Raw genomic sequence first — 27,747 nt, forward strand, 5'->3', positions numbered from 1 at the left:
ATCTGAAGTGCCGTACAAAATCTGAGGGGGACGAGGCGTGGAGCATCCTTTCAGAAGTCTTAAAAGAGCAACACTCCGATGCGGAAACTACAGAACCCGAATCACCAAAAAAGAAAATTAACCTTCTACTGGTGGCATCTGACTCAGATGATGAAAATGTACATGTGTTGGTCCGCTCTGCTTTGCATCGTTATCGAGCAGAACCAGTGTGCAAGTAAAATTATTTTCTTCCTGGTACGGGGGGCACACCAGCTAAGGGGGGCCACGTGACCTCCCCACGTGACTCTGCCCGACCCCCAGCCCAGGGCCCCCATGCTCTTCCCCTTCCCTCCCCTTCCCACATTACCGGGGGGAGGGGGAGCTGGGAGCGGTACAGCAGCAGGAGGAGCTGCGGTGTTCTGCTCCTTTTCCCGCTGCCTCTCCCAGCAGGGAAAGGAGTAGAACCCCAGTCCCACCCCCTGCAGACGCAGCTCCATTGAAGGGCAGGGGGCAGGGCTGGGAGTTCTGCTCCTTTCCCTGCTGGGAGAGGCAGCGGGGAAAGGAGTAGAACACTGGCAGCTCCTCTGGCTGCTGTACCACTCCCAGCTCCACCTGCCCCCCAGCCCTGTTCTCCTGAGAGGCAGCTCTATGGAGGGGCTGGGGGCGGTACGGTGTCTTTCCAGTACGCCGTACTGGCTATAAATAGCTTGCTGGTACAGTGTACCGGACTGTACCGGCTTACGTTCACTGCTGAGCAGAACCCATCATCAGCATGGATGCATGTCCTCTGGAATGGTGGTCGAAGCATGAAGGGACATAACTTTAGCACATCTGGCATGTAAATATCTTGTGACGCCGGCTACAACAGTGCCATGAGAAAGCCTGTTCTCACTTTCAGGTGACATTGTAAACAAGAAGTGGGCAGCCTTATCTCCTGCAAATGTAACCAAACTTGTTTGTCTGAACGACTGGCTGAAGAAGGACTGAGTGGACTTGTAGGCTCTAAAGTTTTACATTGTATTGTTTTTGAATGCAGTTATTTTTTATACATAATTCTACATTTGTACGTTAAACTTTCATGATAAAGTGATTGCACTGCAGTACTTGTATTAGGTGAATTGAAAAATACTATTTCTTTTGTTTTTTACAGTGTAAATATTTGTAATAAAAATAAATATAAAGTGAGCACTGCACACTTTGTATTATGTGTTGTAATTTAAATCAATGTATTCGAAAATGTAAAAAACTCCAAAAATATTTAAATAAATGGTATTCTATTATTTAACAGTGCTATTAATCACGATTAATTTTTTAATCACACAATTAATCACGATTCATTTGTTTAATCGCTTGATAGACCTAATAAATAATAATATCATGTTAGTTCAATAACCAGATTTTCTGGGGGGTGGGGAGGGAGAGGCTAACATAGGAAAGGAGGGGAAAGGAGGAAGCACAACATACAGGGAAAACTGAAGTTGAGCAGCTGAGGTTCTAAAGAAGATAGATTTCTGTCAATTAGTTTAGACTAACAAATGTTTGACTAGTCAGTAACTATGTACTTTCCTGCACCCCCCTCCATCTGGAATAACTGAATTTGGGGCTCTGTGCTGCATTCCTTACTTGCCTAAGACTCCCAGTGAAGTCACTTAAAGTGTTTCTTGCACAAGGAATGCAGGATCTGTCCCCCTCAGCTGCAAAGGAAATAGCTGCACAACTGCCACATCATGCTGGTAATATTCACTAAGTTTAAATTAAAATTGTTTTCTAACAGCTAAGTCCACATATGGATTCTCTCTCCTACATAAAACACTTTCTAGTCTTGTATTTTTCTTAAAACTCCATTTGGGTCAGAAAATCAAAGTAGATAAAAGTGCACAACAATCTGGAGCCATCCAATCCAAATTCCCCACCCTTTGATCCAAAAAGACAATTTTTAAAAAAAAGTAGGCACACACTTTTCCTTCAGTATAGGATGTGTCATCCCAAAATGTATCAGAGTTTTCTACCACACTTAACTGTTCAATGACACCCTGGCTTTGACAACTGGATTTGTCAGTGTTCTCTGGAAAGTGAATCTTTTTGCTTAAAGACAAAAGTTTTCTTTGGCAAGAGCAAGAGAGACAAAAATGTAGTTCTCTAAATCATTTAAAGTAGTTTCCTGCTTTGTACTCATAGTTTGCAGAACACTGCGAGATCCTGTAGTGACGTCCAAGTTCTGTATTTTGGAAGCATAAGTTAGACATCTGGTGCCTTTAGCGTACATAGTAATGTACATTGTGTGTGTAAAGGATGTCAAACAAATTCAAATGTCTCTAAGGAGATTACACATCTGAAAAAGGCCTGGATAGAAGTACAATTACCCAAACAAAACAACGCCCTTCATTTAAAAAAACTAGATAGGTTTGTTAGCTAAGAACAATTTATATAACTATCCAGCACATATAAAACCAAAGAAAATAAAAGCAAGCAAGTACTTATTAAGAAATCTACAATTCTTACATTGTCCACATAATAAACAAACTACATTATTCTTCTCTAGTACAAAGAAATACATTTTTCAATCAAAGCACAACTTTAACTCTGACACATTATTTTTGTTATATGTATTCTGGTAAGGAAACATGTTACATGAGAAATATTATCAGTTAAAGTATTTATCACCTGACAATAGAATTTGTTATGGCACTTACAACGGCCATTTCTTGAGAATAGGTAAGGTTACGAAACTACCCATTTGCAGCTTTTGAAGTGTAGTCATCTTTCTTTAAACCATTTGTATGCGTGTTCCCCCTCCCACCTGCCGCCTGTTATCTATAGTTGGTATTTTTCTCATCAAACCCATTCTTTAGCATATGGCAAACATCTAACTTATTCATTCCCTTATTTTTCTACACTGGATTTTTCCTCTGTATGACTCTAGATAGGTCAGTGAATTTTCCATTAGTTTCTTCCTGTTCTGTACTCTTACTGTAATGTAAGTTGGCTCTCTCTGTGATCAATAGATCATGAATCCCTCCACAGAGAATACTTTACACAATGATTTTAAAATTATTAGTCTATAAGTATCTACATGGGGAACAAATATTTAATAATGGGTTCTCAGCCCACCAGAGAAAGGTATCACAGACTGATTTAGACTGGAAATAAGGCATACAGTTTTAACAGTTAGGGTAATTTAACCATTGAAACAACTTACCAAGGATTGTGGTGGATTCTCCATCTCTGGCACTTTTTAAATCAAGATTGGATATTTTTCTAAAAGACATGCTCTAGGAATTTGGGGGGGAAATTCTACACTCTGTTACACAGGAGGTCAGACTAGATGATCACAATCACAGAATCATATGATCATAGAAATGTAGGGCTGGAAGGGACCTTGAAAAGTTATCAAGTCCAGCCCCTGGTGCTAATGCAGGACCAAGTAAACCTAGACCATCCCTGACAGGTGTTTGTCCAACCTGTTTTTAAAATCCTCCAGTGACTGGGATTCCACAACCTCCTTTTGAAACCTATTCCAGAGCTTTAACTTATAGTTAAAGTTTTTCCCTAACATTTAACCTAAAACTCCCTTGCTGCAGATTAAGCCCATTAAGTCCTACCTTCAATGGACATGGAGCACAATGGATCAAGGCCCTCTTTTTAACAGCCCTCCTCAGTCCTCTTTTCTCAAGAGTAAACATGCTTAGTTTTTTTAACCTTTCCTCATAGGTCAGGTTTTCTAAACTTATCATTTTCATTACTCTTCTCTGGACTCTCTCCCATTTGTCCACATCTTTCCTAAAGCATGGTGCACAGAATTGGACAGAGTACTCCAACTGAGGCCTCAACAGCACTGAGTAGAGTGGGACAATTACCTCCCAGGTCTTACATACAACACGTCTGTTAATATATCCCAGAATATTAGCCTTTTTTTGCAACTGCATCACATTAATGTTGACTCAATTTGTGATCCACTGTAACTTCCATATTCTTTTCAGCAATACTATCACCTAGACAGTGACATACTCCCCATTTTGTAGTGCTGCATTTGATTTTTTCCTTCCTAAGTCAAGTACTTTGCACTTGTCTTTACTGAATTTCATTTTGTTGAATTCAGACCAATTAGACAAGGTCATTTTGAATTCTAAATCCTGTTCACCTAAGTGCTTGCAACCGCTCCCAGCTTGGTGTCACCCACGAATTTTATGAGCATGCTCTCCATTCCATTATTCAAATCATTAATGAAAATGTTGACTAGTAAGGGATCCAGTACTGACCCTGCAGGGTCCCTCCTGGCCTTGGAATCTATTAAATACCTTTGAATATATGATAAATTCATGATAATCAGCTGCTAATTAAATATTCTCTCCAATAAGTAAGTACACTTCCATCAGAAGCAGTTTCTTGTTTTTTTTTTTGTATTGGTTTATTAAGGAACTCTTCCATAGCATTACTGACTTTCCTAGTTGTCATATTAACTTTAAATTATTTTTGTAACAGGCTTTTTTCCTCTCCCTTCTATTTTCCAGTTTCTGTAGGTTTGTGACCTAATTTTTCCCTTTCTTTCCCTAGTAAGCAACTTATTACTATCCAGAATGTCAGCTTTGCTTTGTTCTTCATTCCATCAGAAAAAAAACACATCTGTGGCCATCTTTGTTCTTACTTTTTCTTGACAATGTAACACATACTTTCATTCTGTGGGAGTTAACTGGGTTGACTTTTCTCCATCAGAATTGCCCCTTTCCGAGGTTAAGCTGGGTTTATTTTAATATCAGAGGGGTAGCCGTGTTAGTCTGTATCCACAAAATGACTATTTTAATGAAGTCTGTGCTACCAAAATCTTAACAAAGGGCTTCCTGAAGTCTAAACTTAAAATGGTAATGAAAATCCAAAGGCTGGCTTGCTTTATCCAAGCCCCTGGCTAGTATCCATAAAGGGTATATCTGAACTGCAAAAACAAAACAACCCACACACACCCTGCAACAGCAAGTTTCAGAGCCTGTGTCAACTGACTTGGGTGCACTACAAGGCTAAAAATAGCAGCGTAGACGTTCCTGTTGGAGCTGGAGTCCAGGCCCTTCCGTGCAGGGGTTAGTTTGAAACGACACAATTCCCAGAGGGCAGCTGTAAGATCCAATATTAGTTAACTTTAATATGTATGGTGTGCTTCTACAACTACTATGAAACGCATTCAATGTCCACTCGTCTAATTGTTGCACTCTAGGTAGTATTTATGCTCTAGAAAAAATTTGTTTAGCTGAAGCTCCAAATTGCCATTGTACAAACAGAAATTTTCATAATGCGCAAGGCCACGAGTTTGTTAAGTACACAGCAAACACAGAGAGAAACTAAATAAAAAATAAAGACGCTTACTGGAAGGCTGCAACCTAACCCTTTATTTACGGATGGAGGGGTGGCCAGGCCAAACCTGTGTGAGGGGAACTGCCACCCTATGCGCCCGGAGCAGGAATTTGAACCAGCCCTGCGGGACAGGAGCCAGCCACTACAGTGGGATCCCTGCCAGAGCTCACCCCCTTCCGGGACAGGACTCCAGACCCCCGCCACTTGGAACGCATGGGTCTCACGGGCACTGGCCTCCGTGCGCTCGGGTAACAGAACAGCCCTGAAAGCCCCACGGCAAAGCCAACAGCCTAGGTCACATTGCGCTGGCGATGCCCAAACTCTGCCCACGTGGCGGGACCCCGCACCTTAAGCCCTGGGGCTAAGCGGTCCCCAGCTGCCACCACCAACCGCAGCCAGAGGCAGGATTCCGCCCCACTTCTCTGCGCGGGATCAGCCCCGCCCCAGCGCGCGAGCCAGAGCCAGGCACGTACTTCTCTGACCCAGAGAGCACCGACCCCAGCGTGCAACGCGCGCGGACGGCGCTCCGAAGCACTGCACTCTGGGAGTTGTAGTCCCCGGGAGCCGCATTCCCTCCTCTCTCCCAAGCGCTCTCGGTCTGGAGTCGCCCTTCGCTCGCCCCCTCCCTCCGCCCCGGGGCGCGGTGACTAAGTTTGGCCCCTGCTCCGTTCCCCCCCCCCGGTCATGCGGAGGCTGCTATCGACTCTCCGATTCCATCACGCCCGGCTATTGGCGGCGGCTGCCGAGCTCCCCGCCCCGGGACATAGGGCACTGCCGCCTGGCTGGGGGGAGCGGCGGGCAGCGGCGGCCGCTTGGGTGTTGAGCTCGGGCCGCTCCATGGCGCAGTGCGGGGGCGTCGCAGCGCCCTCACCCTCCCCGGAGGAGGCGCAGGGGTCGGGGGCAGCCGCCGGGGACCCTCCCCCCAGAGCCGGCGAGTCCCTGGAACATGGTGAGAAGGCGGCCGGGCGGCCCGGGCCTCAGAGCCCCCCGGGGGGTGGGTCCCGCGCGCAGCCAGGCTCTGCCCCCCCGGCCCGGTCTCGCCCCAGCTCCGGCCCCTGCTTTGCTGCCAACTCTGCCGAGGGCAGGGCTAGACCCCGCAGCTGCGAGCCCGGCCCGCCGAGTCCAGGCAGCCCGCGGCTAACCAGCAGCCGCGCCTCTCAGCATCGCCTGTGCCCGCTGGTGCTACGCGGGCGTGTGTGTCCCGCCTTCCGCGCTGGCCCCTGGTGCCGCCCTGCTCTCCTGACCTAACATCGGCCTGTACTGTGTGCGCAGCCTGAAACCCCCTTTTCCCTCTTTACCGAGGGAAGGGAGGAGTCAAGGCGTCAAGTCCCTTTGCCCGAGCTGTATTGTTGGTAGCACATACACCGCCCCCGTGGTCGGCACTGTAGTAATAGTCTCCACTCCGAGGAGCTCACGCTGTAAATAGGCAGGAGCCAAAGAAACTTTTAGCCTTCTGTTTGCAGATGGGGAACTGACAAGAGATCTAAGTGAGGTGAGGTCATTCCAGCAGGCGATTGCAGAGCAATGAGTGAGCCCACCTCCCCTGAGTCTCAGTTCAGAGCCATAAACACAACACCATCCTGTAAAGCCAGAGGGCGGATGGACGTTGCACTCTCTCCTTCCTCTCTTTGAGGGTAGGAAGAGACTAAGGTTGCGTAGAGGGTATAAGTACAGCCCTGTTTTTGTAGTTCGTGTATGACTCATTTAACTGAATACAAGAGACAGGGTTGTGTCCCCATAGCAGCTTTTAATATCCAGTTGTGTGTGATAATTTAGGTCCGTCAACACCTACCAACTCAGGCAGCCGGGGTGTCAGACCAGTCTAGGAAAATCTGAGCAGGTATCCCCTCCTACAGTATCTTAGCAAAGAACAGGGTGTGCAGAGGACTTTGCACAGAGTGGCAGCATCAACATGGGGCAATAAACTTTGGTATATTCTTACCCGCAGGCAACTGAGAGGAAGGAAGATCATCTGTACCAATTATACAGAGTCATAGCCAGGGTCCTGTATACACTGCAAAAGTAGTGTTACCAGCTAGTTGCAGGACAACAATGCAGACCCTATGCCTATTTTATGGCCAAGGCAAAATACTCCTAGCTTTTGCAGTTTAACAGTAATGTTAATAGTGTGTGGACAGTAACCATAGTTAGAGACAATCATATCTAATTATAAATGCTTAAACTTGCGGAGATATAGGAAGAAGGGGACACACATCAGGCCCCAAATGGGGCTCTGGGTGATTGCTACTTCCCACCACCCAACACAGATGTAATGAATGAGGTTAAGTGGTGTCCGTATAAAGAAATGAAAACTACTGATTATTCATCAAGAAAGGCTTTTAATGACTTACGGCTATAAATGCAACACAGACAGAATAGGAAAAGAAAAATTAAAGACCAGCATTGAATAAGGATTAATATAAATGACAAATTATATTGCAAACAAGTACAAGTAAACTTTTACTACTATTTTTAATACTGCAGCATTAATATAACCTGAGATCAAATTATCCCAGCACTACCATTCTTAATACTATAGTGTCAGCACAACTTGAGATCAAAACAGCTCGAGCAACCCAGACTTCTTTACTCCGTTACCTTATTCTGCATGCAACCAGACTGTTTTACTTTAAAACCTTACCCTACCGAGAATATGTTACCTTCTAGTCGACCGCTCTTTGCATTGGCCAGGTGCAGATAGTCGGTGCAGTTCAGGTTTCCTCGGTTAGGGGGTGTGGGTCAGACCGATCAAAGAGAATAACTTCTTAGACCAAGACACACATACACACCATCCTGAGGTTCTACACATTTAATCTCATCTGCCCGCCATGCTTTGAAGCAGGTCAACCAATCAGATTAGGCCAAATTTAGTGTTACCGCTTTGGCTGTATAATTTATGCTTACTTATTTTCTTGTAGCCAGTTATTGTTTTAATTTTATAAGTTATGTTGTCTCGACTGTGGTTTCCCTTAGTTTTCTAGGTAACTTACCTCTAAATGGGCTATTGGCTTGATTGTGGGTAAGATTATCTTGATGACCTATGCCTAAAGGCCTAGCCCATCAAACCCACATAGGAATCAGTTCTTTGGCTGCAGCGTCTTTTAACCACAAGTTCCAAAGATGGTTTCAATAAGCCATACCCGGGGGCATGACCTATTATACCATATAGGAGTCAACATAAAATGTTGTCCGGTTGTAGGCGTTTTTTGACCACAAGTTGTAGCTTAATTTTGCAACCTTGCTTTTTAAAGATAATTTTGCAAAGCTCATTCTATAAAGCTTCTGGAAGTTTTAGACCTAACACTGGCAATACTGTTGTTCATCTTAAGCTTGACAACACTCTTGCTCAAATTAATCACAAAACTCTTATGTATAGTTTTAACATACACCGCCATCCTCCTTTTCCCTTGAAAGGGACAAGTTAAATACCATGGGCTAGATCTACAAAAGCATTTAGATCCTCAAAATCCTTGCTCAGCTGCCACCAAACACTGGGCAGCCAAAGTCCTTAGGTGCTGAAATTTCCACTGATAAGTCTCAAAAGGCAGCTAAAAATCTGCCAGTGAGCATGCACACAAGTGCCTCAGTCCTGACACCTGGGCACCTAGCTCATGCCTAAGCCCTGGCAGAATCCTCAAACTAGGTGTTCCCCTGCCTGTCTTGCTTTTGTGCTCAATCTGGTAGGCAGCTTTTGGGAACATCAACCAGATCAGACACAGCATGAAACACCACTGGAGGCAGGGCCGGCTCCAGGCACCAGCCCACCAAGCTTGTGCTTGGGGCGGCACCTGGAGGGGGGCGGCGCGGCGCGGGGCTCCGGCTGCCGGGGAGAGCGGAGCCGCAGTGGGCTCGCTGCCCTCCCCCGGCGCTCTGGCCGCCGGGGAGAGCAGGGCCGCGACTGGGCTCGCCGCCCTCTCTGCGGCGCTCTGGCCGCCGGGGAGAGTGGAGCCGCGACTGGGCTCGCCGCCCTCCCTGCGGCGCTCCGGCCGCTGGGGAGAGCGGAGCCCCGGCCAGGCTCTCCGCCCTCCCCCAGGCGCTCTAGCTGCCGGGGAGAGCGGAGCCGCGGCGGGCTCGCCGCCCTCCCCCCGGCGCTCTGGCCGCTGGGGAGAGCGGAGCCCCGGCCGGGCTCTCCGCCCTCCTCCCGGGGCTCCGGCCGGTCGGGGAGAGCGGCCTGCGGCCGGGCTCGGCACCCTCCCCTGCCGTGCTGGGGAGAAAGGGGGGGTGGCGGGAGGCTTTTTTGCCTGGGGCGGCAAAAAAGCCAGAGCCGGCCCTGACTGGAGGAAGTGGTGCAACCCGTCCCTCCAACCCCATGACCTTTATCCAAGTGTGGAGAGCACTCACCCAGGATGTGAGAGACCACAATTCAATTCCCGCTTCTGCCTGAAGTTGAGCAGTCACTTGAGCTTTGTTCTCTCCCCTCCTCCCAGGACTGTGCCCAACCCACTGGACTATGGGGTATTTTGGGGCAGGTCTCGCCTTGGAAGGAAGGGGAAGAGGAATGCAGTCAGATATATTTAAATAGATAAGAGCTATTCCCCTCTCCTTATATTCCTTTTGTTAACCACAAAGTGCATTTTAGATGATCGGAGGAATCAGAACTCTTAACTCTTGGCCATTTTAAATTCAGATATGCTTCTTTCCCCTACTGAAAGATGCTCTCATTTTTATACTAGAAAATTTGGATGAGACATGCTGGTTATGAATAGGTTATGAAAAAGGTGATTTGTGCTTAAGAAGGTAGTTCCATTTGCGTCCCTAACTTTGGCCTATCATAATCAGACTTTAGTTGAGAGGTAAAATGAGAATGAGAGAATTGCAGCCTACTTAAAGGAATGCCAGTGGTGCTGGAACATTTTTAATAGTGGGGGTGCTGAAAGCCAGCCCTCTTACCCAGGGCTGCCCAGAGGATTCAGGGGACCAGGGGCAAAGCGGGGGAGCTGCGGCGCGGTCCACGTCTTCGGCAGCACTGAAGGACCCGCTGCCGAAATGCCGCCGAAGACCCAGAGCGACTGAAGGGCCCCCTGCCACCGAAATGCTGAAGACCCAGACTGTGGTGGGGCCCTTGCGGGGCCCACGGCAAATTGCCCCACTTGCCCCCCCCCCCCCCCGGTGGCCCTGCTCTTACCCCCTGTCTGCCCCCCCCCGAGCGGGGACTGGGAGCAGGGCTGTGTCTCGGGGCGGGGGGGGGGGAGACTCGGACAGGAGTAAGGGGCCAAGGCTGTGGCCACAGCTGGGGTTGAGTGCTGGGCCGGCAGCCGGGACACTCAGGCAAGGGGCTGGCAGCTGCATGCAGGGCCAGAAGTGGAGGTGCGGGGCCAGCAGCTGTGTGGGGGGCCAGAAGCGGAGGCGCGGGGCCAGTGGCCAGGACCTTCAGGCACGGGACTGGTGGCTACGTGGGGGGCCAGAAGTGGAGGTGCTGGGCCAGGCTGTGTGCGGGGCCAGAAGCAGAGGCATGGGGCCAGCGGCTGGGACCCCCGGGCATGGGACCAGGACCCAGCTGCAACACCCCCCCTGCACCCCTAGTTCCTGCGCCTACAAGGAATGCTATCACACACAAATAGTTATATATACACACACCCACATAAAGTTCTCAAAGTAGTAATAGCCATCGGTTTCACCATCTCCTTAACTATGAATGGTCCGTCAGTGGACTACCATTTTACTGATACTTCCCCAGTAGAAGTTTCACTCTGGTAACTGAAAGAGAGTCAAGAAATACAGCATCCATTTGAGTGAATAAAAATGAGGGAGTATTGCAGTTTCATATTAAAATTATAAAGTTCTGGCTAAGGTAACTAGAGTGAATTTTTAAAAAACCCTGAACTTCTAACAGCCTTTGATAGTCAAGGCATTCATTCATACTGCATTCTCTAGTACATAAATATCAGACTAGCAAGAAGTTAATTTAAACTATTGTTAAATTTAAGATTTTTTGAAACAAAGTAGACAGCTTTTCCTCTTTCATTAGATTTAGTGCTTAGAATATATTTTCTTTGAGTAATGACCAACTCATTTCAGTGAATGAAAAAGGAGGGAGTTGTTTACTTGGAACTCATCCTATAGGATTTAGGCACACTCTTGGTGCTTGCCAACTTAGGCCAGTTGCACATCCATCACTCAGTGACTGAAAGAGGGACATTGTCAAGACTAGTTGTTCCTCTGCTCTGCCCATCTGTTATTGTAAGCAGGCAGATTTTTTCAGAGTGGCATTTGTCTTTCAATACACTGCTTTCTTAGCAGACTGAGAAAAGGGAGGAAGTAACATACTGTACAAATGCCAACATGCATACTGGCCACAGTCCTCCTACTGACTCAATGTGGACAGATCCCTGTGTTTACATGGAGTCCCTCAAATCAGTGGGGCTTGTCATAGGCATTGATTGTAGGCTTGGGATCTAAGAAACCCAAATCAAGTTATCTTCTGAATGCCTAACTGGAAATGTGGACTTCTATATAGGATTCACATTTTAAAGGATTTGAGTGAGTGGAAGCATTCTTAGAGTCAGACTAAACTTAAAGCCTGTATACCTTGACAGTGGCTTTCATCCATAACGTCATTGTCGTTATTTATACATGAGTACGATTCTCTGATCATCTAGCATCTCACATATAGGGTTTACAAATGAAAAGCTGAGGAAAACAAGGCAATAAAAATAAAAGCATTATAAAAAGCCACCAAGAACACACATTACTTTTTCTAGTTAGTTACAATTTTTGCTTATACATCTGTAAATGAGAAATCTGGTGCAGGAACCTTATGCAACATGCTTTAATATAAAGTAAGACTAAAACATCTACTATCACAATGGAGTCTAGTCCAAACATGTTCTTAGTTTGTGAAGGATAAGGAGAAAAAAAAGTGACATGCATACACCCACCCAGTTCCTAGAGCCAATAAAAATAAACCAGCCTCACAGATGGTTCTTAAAGGAATTCCTTTAGCTTACACTATTTCAAATTATTGGTCTCAATTGTCTAAGAATTGCCCATATCCTGTTATTTTTGTTAGCCCATCTCCCTCTCCCACACTTTGACCTCTTGTTTGTTTCCTTCATTGGTTCATTTAGATCAGGGGTAGGCAACCTATGGCACGCATGCCAAAGGTGGCACGTGAGCTGATTTTCAGTGGCAGTCACACTGCCCGGGTCCTGGCCACCGGTCCGGGGGGCTCTGCATTTTAATTTAATTTTAAATGAAGCTTCTTAAACATTTTAAAAACCTTATTTACTTTACATACAACAATAGTTTAGTTATATATTATAGACTTATAGAAAGAGACCTTCTAAAAACGTTAACATGTATTACTGGCATGCGAAACCTTAAATCAGAGTGAATAAATGAAGACTCAGCACACCACTTCTGAAAGGTTGCCGACCCCTGATTTAGATTCTAATCTCCTTGAGGCAGGGATTATCCTTTTGAATAGGTTTACACATAGTGCAATTGGACCCCAGCTTGATTGGCCTCTGAACCCTACCACAGTCTAAGTTAAATAATAATAAATATAATACTGTTCAAACAATGCTCACAGAAAAACTTTTGTATCTCTGCTTCTTAGTGTCCATTAAGCGAGCAGGCAACCCACCTAAATACCTTATTTCTTTTGAGAGAGAGGAGGTGGGTGAGGTAATCTTTTATTGGACAACTGTCTGTTGGTGAGAGGGACAAGCTTTTATGCTTACCCAGGACTCTTCTTCAGGCCTCTTTCTTTTTAGTCATTTAGGGCATGGCTACATTTGCGAGTTAGAGTGCATTAAAGCAGCCCAGTGCGCTCTAACTCATGACATGTCCACACTGGCAAGGCATGTAGAGTGCTCTCTGACTCTGCGGCTAGAGCGCTCCTGGTACTCCACCTCGGCGAGTGGTATAACGTTTGATGCACCCCCGCTGGAGTGCCACAGCGCCAGTATGGACGCCCTGGTCTGTTAATGTGCTCTGATTGGCCTCCAGAAGTGTCCCACAATGCCTGTTCTAGCCACTCTGGTCATCAGTTTGCACTCTACTGCCCTGCCCTCAGGTGACCAACCGTAAGACCCACCCTTTAAATTCTCTGGGAATTTTGAAAATCCCCTTCCTGTTTGCTCAGCCAGGCATGGAGTGCTCTCAGCGAATCTTTGCAGGTGACCATGCCTCCACACGCCAGGCGATCCCCAGTATAGAGCAATGGCGAGGTGCTGGACCTCATCGGTGTTTGGGGGGAGGAAGCTGTCCAGTCCCAGCTGCGCTCCAGCCATAGGAATTACGATACCTTTGGGCAGATATCAAGGGACATGAAGAAAGGGGCCATGACTAGGACGCTCTGCAGTGCAGGGTTAAAGTGAAGGAGCTGCGGAATGCCTACCGCAAAGCCTGCGAGGCAAACAGCTGCTCCCGTGCTGCCCCCGCGACCTGCCGTTTTTACAAAGAGCTGGACGCGATACTTGGGGGCTACCCCATCTCCACTCCGAGTACCACCATGGACACTTCAGAGCCCAGTCCAACAAGGCAGGAGGAGGAGCAAAGTGGGAGTGAGGGTGCTGAGGAGGAGGAAGACACCCCGGTATCCCTAGATGCATGCAGCCAGGAGCTGTTCTCAAGCCAGGAGGAAGTTAGCCAGTCGCGGCGGCCAGTGGTTGGGGAAGGACAAACACCAGAGGAGGTTCCTGGTAAGCGGCTTTTATTTTGGGAAGGAAGTTATTCGGTGCGGGCTCTTGGGGCGAGGAGGGTTAGGGCTGCATGCATGCCTAGATGCAGAATAGGGCGTTGATGTGCTCTCTCACATCGCGGTAATCGGCCTCAGTGACCTCTTCAAAGGTCTCATCCAGCACTTGGGCAATGCGCTTGCGCAAGTTTTGTGGGAGAGCCACTGTGGTCCTTGTCCCAGTCAGGCTAACATGTCCGCGCCACTGCCGTGAGAGGTGGTGGGACCATTGCTGCACACAGGCAAACTGCATATGGGCCAGGGCGGAAGCCACATTGTAGTAGAAGACCCTCCCTTGCTTCCCAGGTCACCCTCAGCAGCGAGATAACTTCCAGGACGAACTCCTGTGGAAAATGTGGGGACAGTGTTCAGTATAGGGGGCCCCTGCAGCTGTTGGCTCTCCCCAAGGCACAGAAGCCCAGAGGACTGTACAGCCATGAAAGAATCAGTCCCCCTTTACCCTGTGCTTACTCACCATTTTGGGGCTCCCGGGGGTTATGTGCACTCGCTTTGGGACGGGCAAATTATGCTATTGTGTAGACTGTGCTTGCCCTCCTTAAGTACAGGGGAATCATTGCTCTGTCTGGTGTGAACAATGCTGCCTCTGTTAAGTGTTGCATTTTGCTTTTACAGATGCAACCTTGAGATCTCAGCTGTCCGTGTTATCACTGGCCGAGAGACTGCAAAGAATCAGGAAGAGGCCATGTAGAAGCAAAGAGGACATGCTGCATGAAGTCATGCAGCACTCCCTTAATGAAAATCAGGAGTGGCGGGAGAGAGAAAGGAGGGTTGGCCAGCAAAATGCGGATCGCTGGCACCAAAGTATGGAGCGGCTGATAAGCATCATGGAGCACCAAGAGGACTCGATCCAGGCGCTCATAGCCATGCAGGCGGAGCACTACCGCGCCTGCCCCCCCTGCAGCCCTTGTCCCAAAACTCTTTCCCTTGTGCCCCCATGTCACCTCCAACCCACTTTCCCCAACATCCAGGTTCTTATCGCCACTAGCTGCCTCCAACACCTGTAGCTTCACCACCCAGCCCTGAAAACTACGACCCTTAGCCACTGCACTCAACCCCCATCACCATGCAGTATAGCCATCCTGAAGTGCATCACTCATTGCACAGCACTCCAAACAGGAAGGCTGAGTATGATAACAGGACATACGCAAATCTGTGATTGTACCGTTCCCCACCCCAGCCCCTTGCCCTTTCTGTTTTCCAAACAGTTGTGTTTCTTTTCAATAAATGCATTTTCTTTTCAATAAAGGCATTTTTTTGCTTTGAAAACATTCTTTATTATTGCATAAAGTAAAAGATACCTTAGCCCAGGAAAGCAACTGGCACTGCAAGTCAGTGGATTATACGTAGCAAACACAGATTACTACTCACATTGGAACCACTGCACTTCACTCCCGTGCAGGGCACCAGACATTACTGGTGGCTTTCAGCCTCAAATTGTTCCCTCAAGGCATCCCTAATCCTTGCAGCCCCACGCTGGGCCCCTCTAATAGCCCTGCTGTCTGGCTGTTCAAATTCAGCCTCCAGGTGTTGAACCTCCGAGTTCCATGCCTGAGTGAATCTTTCACCCTTCCCTTCACAAATGTTATGGAGGGTACAGCACGCGGATATAATCGCGGGGATGCTGTTATCGGCCAGGTCCAGCTTCCCATACAGAGAGCGCCAGCGGCCCTTTAAACGGCCAAAAGCACACTCCACAGTCATTCTGCACCGGCTCTGCCTGTTGTTGAACCGTTCCTTACTGCAGTCAAGGCTCCCTGTGTAGGGTTTCATGAGCCACGGCATTAAAGCGTAAGCGGGGTCTCCAAGGATCACAATGGACCTTTAGACTTCCCCTACGGTGATCTTCTGATCTGGGGAAAAAGTCCCGGCTTGCAGCTTCCTGAACAGGCCAGTGTTCCGAAAGGTGCGTCATGCACCTTTCCGGGCCAGCCTGCATTAATGTCAATGAAATGCCCACAGCAATCCGCAAGCGCTTGGAGAACCATAGAGAAATACCCCTTCCGATTAATGTACTCGGAGGCTAGGTGGGTTGGTGTCAGAATTGGAATATGCGTCCCATTTATCGCCTCTCCACAGTTAGAGAAACCCATTTGTGCAAAGCCAGCCACAATGTCATGCACGTTACCCAGAGTCACGGTTCTTCTGAGAAGGATGCAATTAATGGCCCTGCAAACTTGCATCAACACGGTTCCAACAGTCGACTTCCCCACTCCAAACTGGTTAGCGACCGATTGGTAGCTGTCTGGAGTTGCTAGCTTCCAGATTGCAATAGCCACCCGCTTCTCCACCATCAGGGCAGCTCTCAATCTCGTGTCCCCAGGGTGGGGGCGAGCTCTTCTCACAGTCCCATGAAAGTGGCTTTTCTCATGTGAAAGTTCTGCAGCCACTGCTCATCATCCCAGACTTGCATGACGATGTGATCCCACCACTCAATGCTTGTTTCCCGGGCCCAAAAGCGCCGTTCCACGGTGGTGAGCATGTCCATGAATGCCACAAGCAATCTCGTGTCGTATGCGTTACTTGAGTCAATATCATCGTCGGAATCCTCGCTGTCACTTTGGATTTTCAGGAATAACTCGACTGCCAAACGTGATGTGCTGGTGAGACTCATCAGCATATTCCTCAGCAGTTCGGGCTCCATTCCCGCAGACCGAAAGGGAAGAGAGCGCACAGTAAAAAAAAACGTTGAAAGATGGCGCCATTTGTGGACGGAAGCAGAGGGATTGCTGGGATGCGAAGTGATGCATCATGGGGCGTTGGGACAGGACCCAGAATGCCCCGCCCCCCCCCTTCCCACTAGCCACAGCACCAGAATGGGAAGAGATGCTCTGTGGGATAGCTTCCCACAATGCACCGCTCCCAATGCCGCAAATGTGGACACACAAGTGTGTTTGCAGCTGTCAGTGTGGACAGACTGCAGTGCTTTCCCTACTGCGCTCTATGAAGGCTGGTTTAAGCGTTCTACATTTGCAAGTGTAGCTATGCCCTTAATATCCAGTTCAGTAACTGGAACAGTTCCTGGGCAGCCTCAGTACTCAGATCACAATTTACCTTGTGATTTTCCCCTCCCCCCCTTTATGCTGAAGCCAATTAGTACTTAATCAGGTGTCTTATCTTCCCGAGCATTAGGGATGAGGTATCCAAGAAATAGTCTACCCAGATCAGGTTTGTTACACTACATTTGTCAAATCAGTGGTTGCTTTGCATGCCACAAGAACATAATGTGGATGTTTACTGCCAAGTTTTCCCCTGGGGTTAGATTTGGAATATCTGCATTAGTTACCAGTGGAGCTTTGAAAATGTGCTTGTCTGTGGTAATGAGGTGTCCTGTGATAAACTGCAATTCTGACATAAGTTTATTTTCCAGTACACTAACACCATTGTAATGTGGAGTTTTCCCAGGAGAATACTGCTGGATGCTTGCTTTTGTGCACAGTTGTTGTTGAGAGATGCAAAAGGAGGTTTCAGCTTTACATTTTGTAGAAGATATAATTGGATATGCATAATATCAGAATAAAATGAGAGAGTCTGAAGCAAACATAGGAAAAGATGACTTGTGGATAAATTTATGTTGCATAATTAGTAAGTTTAGAAAAAACATTTTGTACGAATCATTGGTTAGGCTGACCCTTTCATTATCATGTTGGCTTGATATCCTGCCACCTGGATTTCACAAAGAAGTTTAGAAACTGAACTTAGCTCTCTTAAATGAAAAACAAAGTATATTGAGTGGAGACAAGTGAATTGTGATTTATGCTGGCTCCTTATCTACAGCTTTCAAAACTCTTAGTAGATGCAAACACTGTAGTGATTGACAATTTTGAGGAAATTTTAAATTGTCCTGTTGCTTATTAATTATATTTCAATGACCTGTTAACTTCAAAGAGACTTGCCATAGCTCATGTATTTCAAGTGACACTTATGCATTTTCAAAGTCTGTCACATGTTTCTGCACAAATAGTAAAATGTCAGACATTTTAGAAAGATACCCTTTCCCCACAGAATATTTAACAGAGGAAGGTGCAATACAAGACACCATGGGTTCTAATTCTAGCACTTCTACTGATTATTCTTAATACTTCTGTGCACTTCCCAATTTTTATTAACCCAGGCCTCTGACCTCTACCTTAGGTGAGGCAATCATTTACCCATTTTACAGATAAAAGAGGTTGGATAAGACACTGTAGGCAATGCTAATTCAACAGTCCCAAGTTTCACACATCTCGCTATGCTGCCTTTCAGATGTAATGAGCCAAATTAAGTGTTTGTCTGCCCATGCTAATGCAGTGTGGATCTTTATCCCTCTTTAGCAACTAGACCAGAGAAGTTTATGAGCCTGTTACTGCCTCCCTGCTTATGTACATTGATCTTTAGCCCAAATGATAGAAGCTCAGGTTTTAAAAAAAATAACAGGAGTACTTGTGGCACCTTAGAGACTAACAAATTTAGGTTTTTAGAATCAGTGATCCCAGGTTTAGTCACTGCAGGTTACTCAAACAGGGGAGTCACTATGCTTTCTTTAACCAATAGACCGTACTCTACTCAGAGAGCCAGGAATAGAATCCTCATGCCCAACCTACAATTGCTAGTTCACAGTTATGTAACCCGGTTATTAAAAACGTGTTTTCTCTCTCTCTGGGATGCTCCCCACAGAGGATAACAGCACATCTCATGTAGTTATTCCTACAGTGAAAGTGGTAGACATCTATGGTGTCTGTCAGAGGGCTATGGGTTCAGTTCTGGTTTTTGACCCATGTAGGAAAAAATATAAGTAAGTTAGTGTGCAGATCCTAGAATAAATTAATATTTCATATTGCAAGTCATATTGAGGTGAAGTTGGATATTTGTTTTATTGTATTTTTAGTCTTTGTACTTTGGTTAATGGGTGTTTTCCCTTTAAGAACAGGGTAGGGGCACATATTATGGCATTTTTTGAAGAAAAAGGAGCAATATGTGGGAGATATTGGGTGTGGGTGCAGAGAGTGGAAGACCCTGCCTGCAATATTGCTAACCATTTGTATTAGAAAATAACGAGTCTAACCCCTCAAATCTTGAGATTGGCTAAAAATCAGGACATTTAAAAAAAAGTAATATATTTTGAGAATTCTTTTTATTTGCCTTCTGGTTTGAGCCTTTAGGATAACCCTGGAAATTTGGTGCAGGTGTTTCTCAGCAACCTCTATAACAATGAAGACTAGAAATTTGCTTGTTTAAAAATGAAAGCTGAGATCCTCATGTAATCACTTGACTCCAGAAGCTGGAGCTTTAAGAAAAACACTTATAAGATTCTTGATAAAATCAAAAGCGCTGGCAACACCATGCCTATGTAAGTTCCAAAAAAGTAAGAATTTGATTTTAAAAAATCTTACCTTTCTAGAAGACAAACAACTCTTGCTGAAGACAGGGCCGGCACAACTCATTAGGCGACGTAGGCGGTCACCTAGGGCGCTACAATTTGGGGGGCGGCGACCACGGCGGTATTTCGGCGGCGGGACCTTCCGCTGCCTCTGTGGGGGGCGGCATTTTGGGGCGGGACCTTCCCGCCTAGGGCGGCAGAAAAGCTGGCGGCGCTCCTGGCTGAAGATGTAACATTAACCCTTATCAGGGGATTAGATGCCTCATGACATTGTTAATGATCTTCAGAGTCTTTTTGTCCCTTTAGGTCACAAGTATGAATCCAACCAACTCAGCAGGTATTAAAGATTGTTATTGTCTAATAATGGATGTTTGGTGGCCTCTATATGAGTTGGGTTTAGTGAGTGTCAGTTCCAGCTCCTGCATCATAATGTCATTACTACCATGCTTTGCACTAACTGGCAGACTCAGCATGGGCCCTGGAGACTGACTTAGCCCTCTTATCTCTAGAAATCACCCCAGAGCTGAGCTATGCCAGTAGGGCAACCTTCCTTGTTGCTGCCCTATAGATGAGCAGGGCAGCATACAGCAGAGGTATATGAGCACTAAACCCACACTTTTTTTTATAGCTGGAGTCTTTATGACTCAGCCCTCCAAGGTATCAGAGTCCCTCCATACAAACATGGCAGTCTTCCCTTCTCTGCCCTGACTGTGCCACTCCTCCTGTGGCTGGTAGGGAAACACAGGCCCACCCTCTACTCCAGGTTCCAGTCCAGCATCTGTAGCAACAATGGCCTGCTTCCTTCCTCACTATGGTACTCTTGCTCTGGACTCCTTTCTACTTCTCAACTCTATGTTCTGGCTTCCCCCACACTCCTCCCATGGAGCAACTTGGCTCTGTAACCCCCAAACACGCCTCCCGTCTCCTATGAGTAACTACAGACTATTTCCTGACAGCCCCTTTCTGTTGGGATGGCCCAGCTCCTCCCCCAGCTGGACTTGTTCAGCAATTAGGTCTTAGCATGCCCTGGCTTTCCTCCTTTAATTGGCCTAATTTACCCCTTCAGGCCTTGTGTGAGTTGGACACTCCATCAGAGGAGGACATTGTCACCTCAGAATTCCACCTAATGATGGCTCCACGGACGTTACTGCAGCCTTGCAAAGAGGGACCAGGATCAATGGAGAGATACTTAACCTGTTAACCATGACCAACTCACATGTTTCTAAACATCATTAATTTTGTCTACACTAGGTACTAAGTAATGTTTAAAAACATGTTAATTTTGACATAGATGTTAAATAACATATTTTTGAGCATCACTTATTTTCCCAGTCTACATAAGCCTATAGTGACCCCTTCTGCATCTGCCTGCCTTTCCTTAGGACTGGACAAGATGATATGGAAACAGCATATGTGGCTAAATGGACCAATACACTCCTTTACTCCAATGTAGCGTAAGTTCAGGATTGAGGTCCAACTTTGATTAAGCACATCTACTAATATGTTGAAGCAGGGAAAAAATGGCAACAAATGGGAGAGAGCAATTGGTCTTACTAATAGAGTAATAATATACTGTATATATTGTCTCAAATTAGAAATCTAAGACTAAATGTGTTATTTTAAATATATTCCAGATGGGCTGGAAAATGTGCAGGAAAAAAAAATCATTCCAAAGAAAAAGAAAAGAACAAAAATAAGAAAAGGGTCACAAACTCCTCCTGACTCTATGGATTATTTGATGGCAGAAATACCATTTGCCAGTACAGATACTGGAGATGAATTTGGCAGTAAGTATATTAAAAAAAACTGGTTTAAACATATGTAGATCAAACATTTAGGTTATTATCTGCTAGTTGGCCCATGCAGGCAGACCTCGCCACCCAAACAAAACCATGTGAACTAGCTTGCAGAGTCAGGGCCATATAGTCACTGTTATTAGACTCAATTCTGCAAACACTTAAGCATGTTAGAAACTTACCATGTCATTGTCTAAAATAAGACTTTTCTACTTAAAACTTCTCTAATCCTATATAGGTATATTATTTTTGAAAACTTAGTAAGAATGGGATATAGTGCCTTTTACCTTTATGTTGCTGGCTCAAGACCAACTCACGTTGGTGTAGTATTTCTTATTGTGTATATTTTTTTATTAATCTGTATGTACAAAATAAATGTTTTGCCTTCTCCCTCTCTTCCCCTAGTTACTAGTACATTTGAAATATATTTTAAAAAGAGGAGAAAAAGAACTACTAGAAGGAAGACTGAAGAAGACGATCAAACAAAGAAGAAAAAGCAAGATCAGCCAAACTATTTCATCTCTCTTCCAATTACAAACCCAAAGGTGGTATTCTTTTCTAGTCTCTTTTTCTACGGGCAAAATTACTTCAACAGGAGTAAATAAGGCAAGCAATATTTAGCCTAAAGGAGCAGTTCTCAAACTATTGGGCGGGCCTTCTATGGGAGGTGTAGGAATGTGTCAAGGGAGGCGTGAGCTGTATTCTTTTTAAGAGCTCTGGCTGTCAGCACCGGTGGTTAGGGCTTATGCAGAAGGGCTGTGCACACCCGGGAGGCAGAGATAAAGGGGACAGCCGAAGCCCTGCCACCTGGGCTTGAACTCTCTTCCCCCCCACCCATCCCTCACCTCTCCTACCCCGTCCCCCCATTCACTCATCGGGAGGCAGCCCAGGCTCAGGCTCTCCTCTCTTCGCTCCTCTCCACCCCCGCAATCCCTCACCTGGAGGCAGCGGAGCTCTGGCTGTCAGCCCTAGGGTGCAGCAGCAGCGCAGAAATAAGGGTGGCAGTGGGGTGCTAAGTCTTCTGTCAAAAGTGTTATTGACAAATATCACTTTTCACATTGCCACTCTTACTTCTTTGCTGCTGCTGGCATGGCACTGCCTTCAGAGCTGGGTGGTGGTATATGGACTTTGGGGTGGGAGGGCAGGGCAAAAACAACTACTGACACAAAGAAGGGGGGCCCGATCAAATAAGTTTGAGAACCAGTGGCCTAAAGTATGACAAATTATTTTATATTATTCTTTAAGGAACAGTGTCATATTAAGAATCACACTGAAACTGTTTTTACTAACCATTATTACAAATAACAATGGATTACTCTTAACTGAAAGATATTAGAGAACATTTTTTCTCTAGTTATCCAGTTTGTTAGATTTGTGGATTTGACAGCATTTCGTGTGTAATCAGTTTTACTGTTTCCATCTGTATACTCAGGTTGCTTGTGAAAGTCATTCACACAGCAACAGGGGAGAGGAACACTTTAAAAAATAGGAAAGTGTAAATAGTAAATCCACAAAATTGTAGGAGGACCGAGGACAGGTGTATAGTACATGAAACTACCTTAATTCATTTTATGAAGTTGAGTAGATTTCACTTAGACTGTTTTCCTTTAATAACATGGAATTTGTCCAATTTGCTGTATAATTCATGGTGAACAAATCACCTCCATCCAAAAACTGTAAACCTGTTATGTAAAGGACATATTTCAGGATGATTATTGTCTAAAAAGAGGCATTTATAGGCCATTTATATGTGATTTTTGCCTATACCTACTATCATCTCACTAATATTTCAGTTCTAGTAGCAGTGTTCATTTTTGGTTCTGATTCTGCAACTGACTGCACAGATAGACCTCTGACCCATGCACAGCCTCACTAAAGTCGGCGGGACTCCATCCTCATGGAGCCAGGTATGGGATCAGGGCCAATGTGTCAAATATCATGAGGGGACCACAGCTACTTAAATCATTATTTTATCCTGAAATTTGCTATTAAAAATACTTACTTACTGTTTACTCTAGATTAGGTGGAATATTAAAGTCTGATTTGCCCTGAGTAGAATAGCAGCTCTCCCAATAGGGGTGGGTGTGTGATTTGATTTTTAATGTGGATAGGTTTTAGTTAAAAATAGACTGATACACTATGTCAGACAAACTCCAGCTACAATCTAGTGCCCCCAATCCTGCAAACACTCATATATGCTTAAATTTATGTTCATCAGTATTCCCATTGATTTGGACTACTCATGTGAGTAAAGTTACATGCATGCATATGTGTTTGCAGGACTGGGACTTAAGAAATACTGGTTAGTTCTCTTCCTCCCCCAAAAGGAGTCCTTCAGTGATTTCTTCCAGTGTGTTGTGATAACTGACCTTCTGGAGAAGAACTGGACAATTCTGTTACTGCTAAGAACTCTGGGACAAGCAATGATGGTTAAAGTTGAAAATCTATATCCATCCTAGTTCACATATATAGGCTTGAGAGTCAATTAGGCAGTTATTAATATCACGTCTCTAAGAAGCATGTTGATACATATTCTTAACAAAATTGAGAGATTGTTGGAGTTTCATGCAGTGCAAGTGGTTTCAAGACATACATTAGGATCTTTAAGAATATGTATCTCATGGTTGTTTATAATGTTGTTGTAACTGTGTTGGTCCCAGGATATTAGAGACACAAGGTGGGTGAGATTGGGATAAAAGATATTACCTCATCCACCTTGTCTTTCTTTCTCATGGTTAGCATGCATTGTCTTAGTTAAGGTAGTAATAGCTGAGCATGATTCCTTCTCACTAGCTGACATATACACTGAGTTTTGCTAGATATGGATGTTGTGAATACCTGTTGTGGCTTCAGCATGGAAAATAAGAGACAGTGTTAGGTGTAAAAGTGGTGCTGTCAAAACCTGTACTTGAATACAGGGTCTGAATTAGATTTTTAAAAATATTTCTTAGGAGACCCCATCAGATGTGTTTTGAGGGTCAACCAGAGAGTGGAACTGCATCTGTGCTATATACTCACACACAGACCCCAGTATTGAGGAATTCTGCATAATGTCTGAAAATGAATTTAATAAAACCAAACTAGGTATGAAAGTTATGGTGAAATGTTCCACTCTTAGGTGTCAGTGTGGAGGAAGATTGCAATGACTAATTATATCAGACTCCAAGACAGCCTTCACTAGATAATGAAGAAATGAGATCTTTTACCCCATCTGAATTTGGAATCTCTCACTGCCTCATTTTGCTCTCATTATATAACAATTGCAAGGATAGTGTAGTGGTTGAATACATTGATACATCATAATTGAAAAAAAGTGCTCCTGTCATTGCTGATAGGATTTGAATAATTTTTGTTGTTAAAGCAGAAAGATCTAAACCAGTGGTTCCCAAACTTGTTCCGCCGCTTGTGCAGGGAAAGCCCCTGGAGGGCCGGGCCGGTTTGTTTACCTGCTGCGTCCGCAGGTTCGGCCGATCGCGGCTCCCAGTGGCTGCGGTTCGCTGCTCCAGGCCAATGGGAGCTGTTGGAAGCGGCACGGGCTGAGGGACGTACTGGCCACCGCTTCCAGCAGCTCCCATTGGCCTGGAGCAGCAAACCGCGGCCACTGGGAGCCGCGATCGGCTGAACCTGCGGACGCGGCAGGTACACAAACCGCCCTGGCCTGCCAGGGGCTTTCCCTGGACAAGCGGTGGAACAAGTTTGGGAACCACTGGTCTAAACTCTGCAGCCATTTTCATGCTGCCTAAAGTTGGTAATTCCTGTTTTTGACTTCATTTGTCATTAACAGTAATTGTGAGGATAGCAGCTGTGCTAAGTCTCAGAGCATTTGATATGGGGGTTATTAATTATTATTATTTATTTACTTTGTCATTCTTAGCCTTTATATTACAAAATTCTGTTTGTAATTTTCTTAGATGTAGGGTTTGCACTGGAAGTGGGAGGTGCTGGTTGGATTTTATACTGGTAGTTTTATCCTGAATGGAAAAATTCCAACTAATACACATGGGATCCTGTAAAGACAGAGAGGAGCTTCTAACTACTGCTGCCATTTCAGATGATGATGGACAAAGAGCTTCCTTTCGTGAGAATTTCACTACTCCTGAGGTGTTCCAGGCAATAGTACAACCCTTTCTGAATTAAGATTTTACTTAATTTTTTTAGCTTTACAGTGAAAAACACCCCTTTGATTCAGGAACAGTTTTGCAGTGGGGGATTTTTCAGGAAACATTTAATGAGTCATCCTGCTTGTGACTGAGATATTTCTCTTGCTATTATTTTAATGGTGTTTTGAATCTTTGGAAGAAAAATATGATGCCCCATTAATTTTAACTTCATACTCTGTTACATTTTACAGAAATAGTTAAAGGAAGAATAATAATTGTTTCCATCACTTTTGGTAAATCTACTTGGATGAGGTTAAATTTCAACTGATATGCTATGTGTCTGAAGATGCTGTTTCTAGGTCCTCAAGATTAGATTTTAATGAAATTGATTATACTTGATGTGTTACAACTCTAAAGATTATCAGTTTTGTATTAACTTTTTAGCATTATTCTTGCCTGCAGCAAACCCAAATTTTTGCATGTAAGAATAACGTTATTTGATACTATTCAGAATGATATATTGAAGTTAATGGTGAGGATGACCACGGGATCAGAACTAGACTCCTTTTGAAAATTTATTTTTAACACTTTATTATCTAGAGAAGGAGGTGCGTAGCGACTTGTTGAAATCTGCCCTCAACAATTTATTTACTGAATTAAAACTACCAAGGTTTGTGAAGAAGACAGGAAGAATCTAATTAAATTAAATTGTCAGCAAAATTATCAGATGAAATTTAATGTAGAAAAGTGAAAGGTAATGTACAGTAGCAAAAACAATTTAAACATTTCATATATATTAATGGGTTCATCACTAGATATGAGAGATCTAAAAGGAGTCTTCTTTAGCTTAATTAAAATATCTGATCTCTGTATCACACTGCTCAAAAGAGTTAATTTAGATACTTGGCTGTATTAAAACAGAAAAGAATAAACAAAACCTGAAAATCGAAGTCTGCAAATTGGTCGTACATCTACACCTTGTTTGTTGCATTTAATTTTGGTTACCTGAATTCAAGAGGGACATGGTAGGGATGGACTTCTCCCAGAGGCTCACAGACTTACTTCTGTGTAACAATATTTTGCCTTTGGAATAGTATAGATTATGTAGAACAGTGGTTCTCAACCTTTCCTGAGTACTGTACCCCTTTCAGGAGTCTGATTTGTCTTGTGTACCACCAAATTTTACCTCACTTAAAAACGACTCGCTTACAAAATCAGACATAAAAATACAAAAGTATCACAGCACACCATTACTGAAAAATTGCTTACTTTCTCATTTTTACCATATAATTATAAAATAGATCATTTGGAATACTGTATAAATATTGTACTTACATTTCAGTGTATAATGTATAGAGCAGTATAAACGAGTCATTGTCCATATGAAATTTTAGTTTGGACTGACTTCACTAGTGTTTTTTATGTAGTCTGTTGTAAAATTAGGCAAATATCTAGATGAGTTGATATACCTCCTGAAAGACCTCTGGGTATCTCCAGGGGTACACGTACCCCTGGTTGAGAACCACTAGTGTAGAATGCTGACCCTCAAAGCTGCTCTTGCCGTTCTTTCCCATTTCTGACTTTGGAACAGAGGGGCATCTCCATTCTTACTTCCCTGCTCATTCTCTGACAGTAAGGTTAGCTGTGGCTTGCCTCTGGACCTGGCTGTGGTCTGCCATCTTTGAAATTGACCTTGTTCACTAATAAACATCTGGGGTTTTGTTTGTTTGTTTGTTTTGAGCCAAGACAGTCTTGATAATAGCTTCCAAGTTGTGTAAGCATATATCTTCTGTATCCTGAAGGGCTTGTATTGTTATAACTGTGCTTGCATTTTTTTTCTTTTGCTGTCTCTCAGGAAGGAATAAATTAAACTATTCACTGTCTTGAAAATTTTCCTGGAAACTATAATCAGAAACTGGGTAAACTGGTAATTGAAATGATGGACCACTCCATCCTTATAATTTGGACTTTTCCCCATTGGGATAATTGCACTTTTCTCCAGTTTATGACATTAAGTATTATCTGTGCAGTCAATAAATTGCAATTATCTGGGATCACGTTCATCAACATTTTGTGTAACTGTGGAGCTACATATTTCATACCTTTTGTGAATTCAGTGAAAGTGTCATTTATTTGTGGGAATGTAAGTGCCAAATTGTGACAGTGGTGAAATACTAGTATAATCTTATTGCAGTGTAATTTATGATCAGACAGTGGGACATATTTTTTTTCAGATGACATTAGACATTGCCTAGACGCTACTGGCTATGGAGAAACCGAAGCATCTTCCTTTACTAGGCATGTTATTTTTTCCCTTCTTTCTTTGCCGTCACTCCCCTTCTGTTCTAATTTGTTACTTATTTATATGGTGCCACAGGAAGTACATGGCACATAAAGACAAGGCTATCATGTAGGCCCTGATCATGAACGGTGCTGAACGCTCACAACTCTCATTGTTTTCATTGGGAGAGG

At 44.7% G+C, this 27,747-nt stretch overlaps 1 protein-coding gene across 1 annotated transcript in view; it reads left to right on the forward strand.

The window, feature by feature from the left end:
- Positions 1-6,006: 6,006 nt before the first annotated feature.
- Positions 6,007-27,747, forward strand: part of AKAP7 (A-kinase anchoring protein 7) — a 166,905-nt gene continuing 145,164 nt past the window's right edge. Inside the window, exons 1-3 of the mRNA XM_065401184.1 lie at positions 6,007-6,271; positions 21,014-21,166; positions 21,581-21,720. Coding sequence (XP_065257256.1) covers positions 6,007-6,271; positions 21,014-21,166; positions 21,581-21,720 — 558 coding nt within the window. The remainder of the gene's footprint in view (positions 6,272-21,013; positions 21,167-21,580; positions 21,721-27,747) is intronic.

The sequence above is a fragment of the Emys orbicularis genome, chromosome 3, assembly GCF_028017835.1.
Source record: "Emys orbicularis isolate rEmyOrb1 chromosome 3, rEmyOrb1.hap1, whole genome shotgun sequence".
Classification (NCBI taxonomy): domain Eukaryota; kingdom Metazoa; phylum Chordata; order Testudines; family Emydidae; genus Emys; species Emys orbicularis.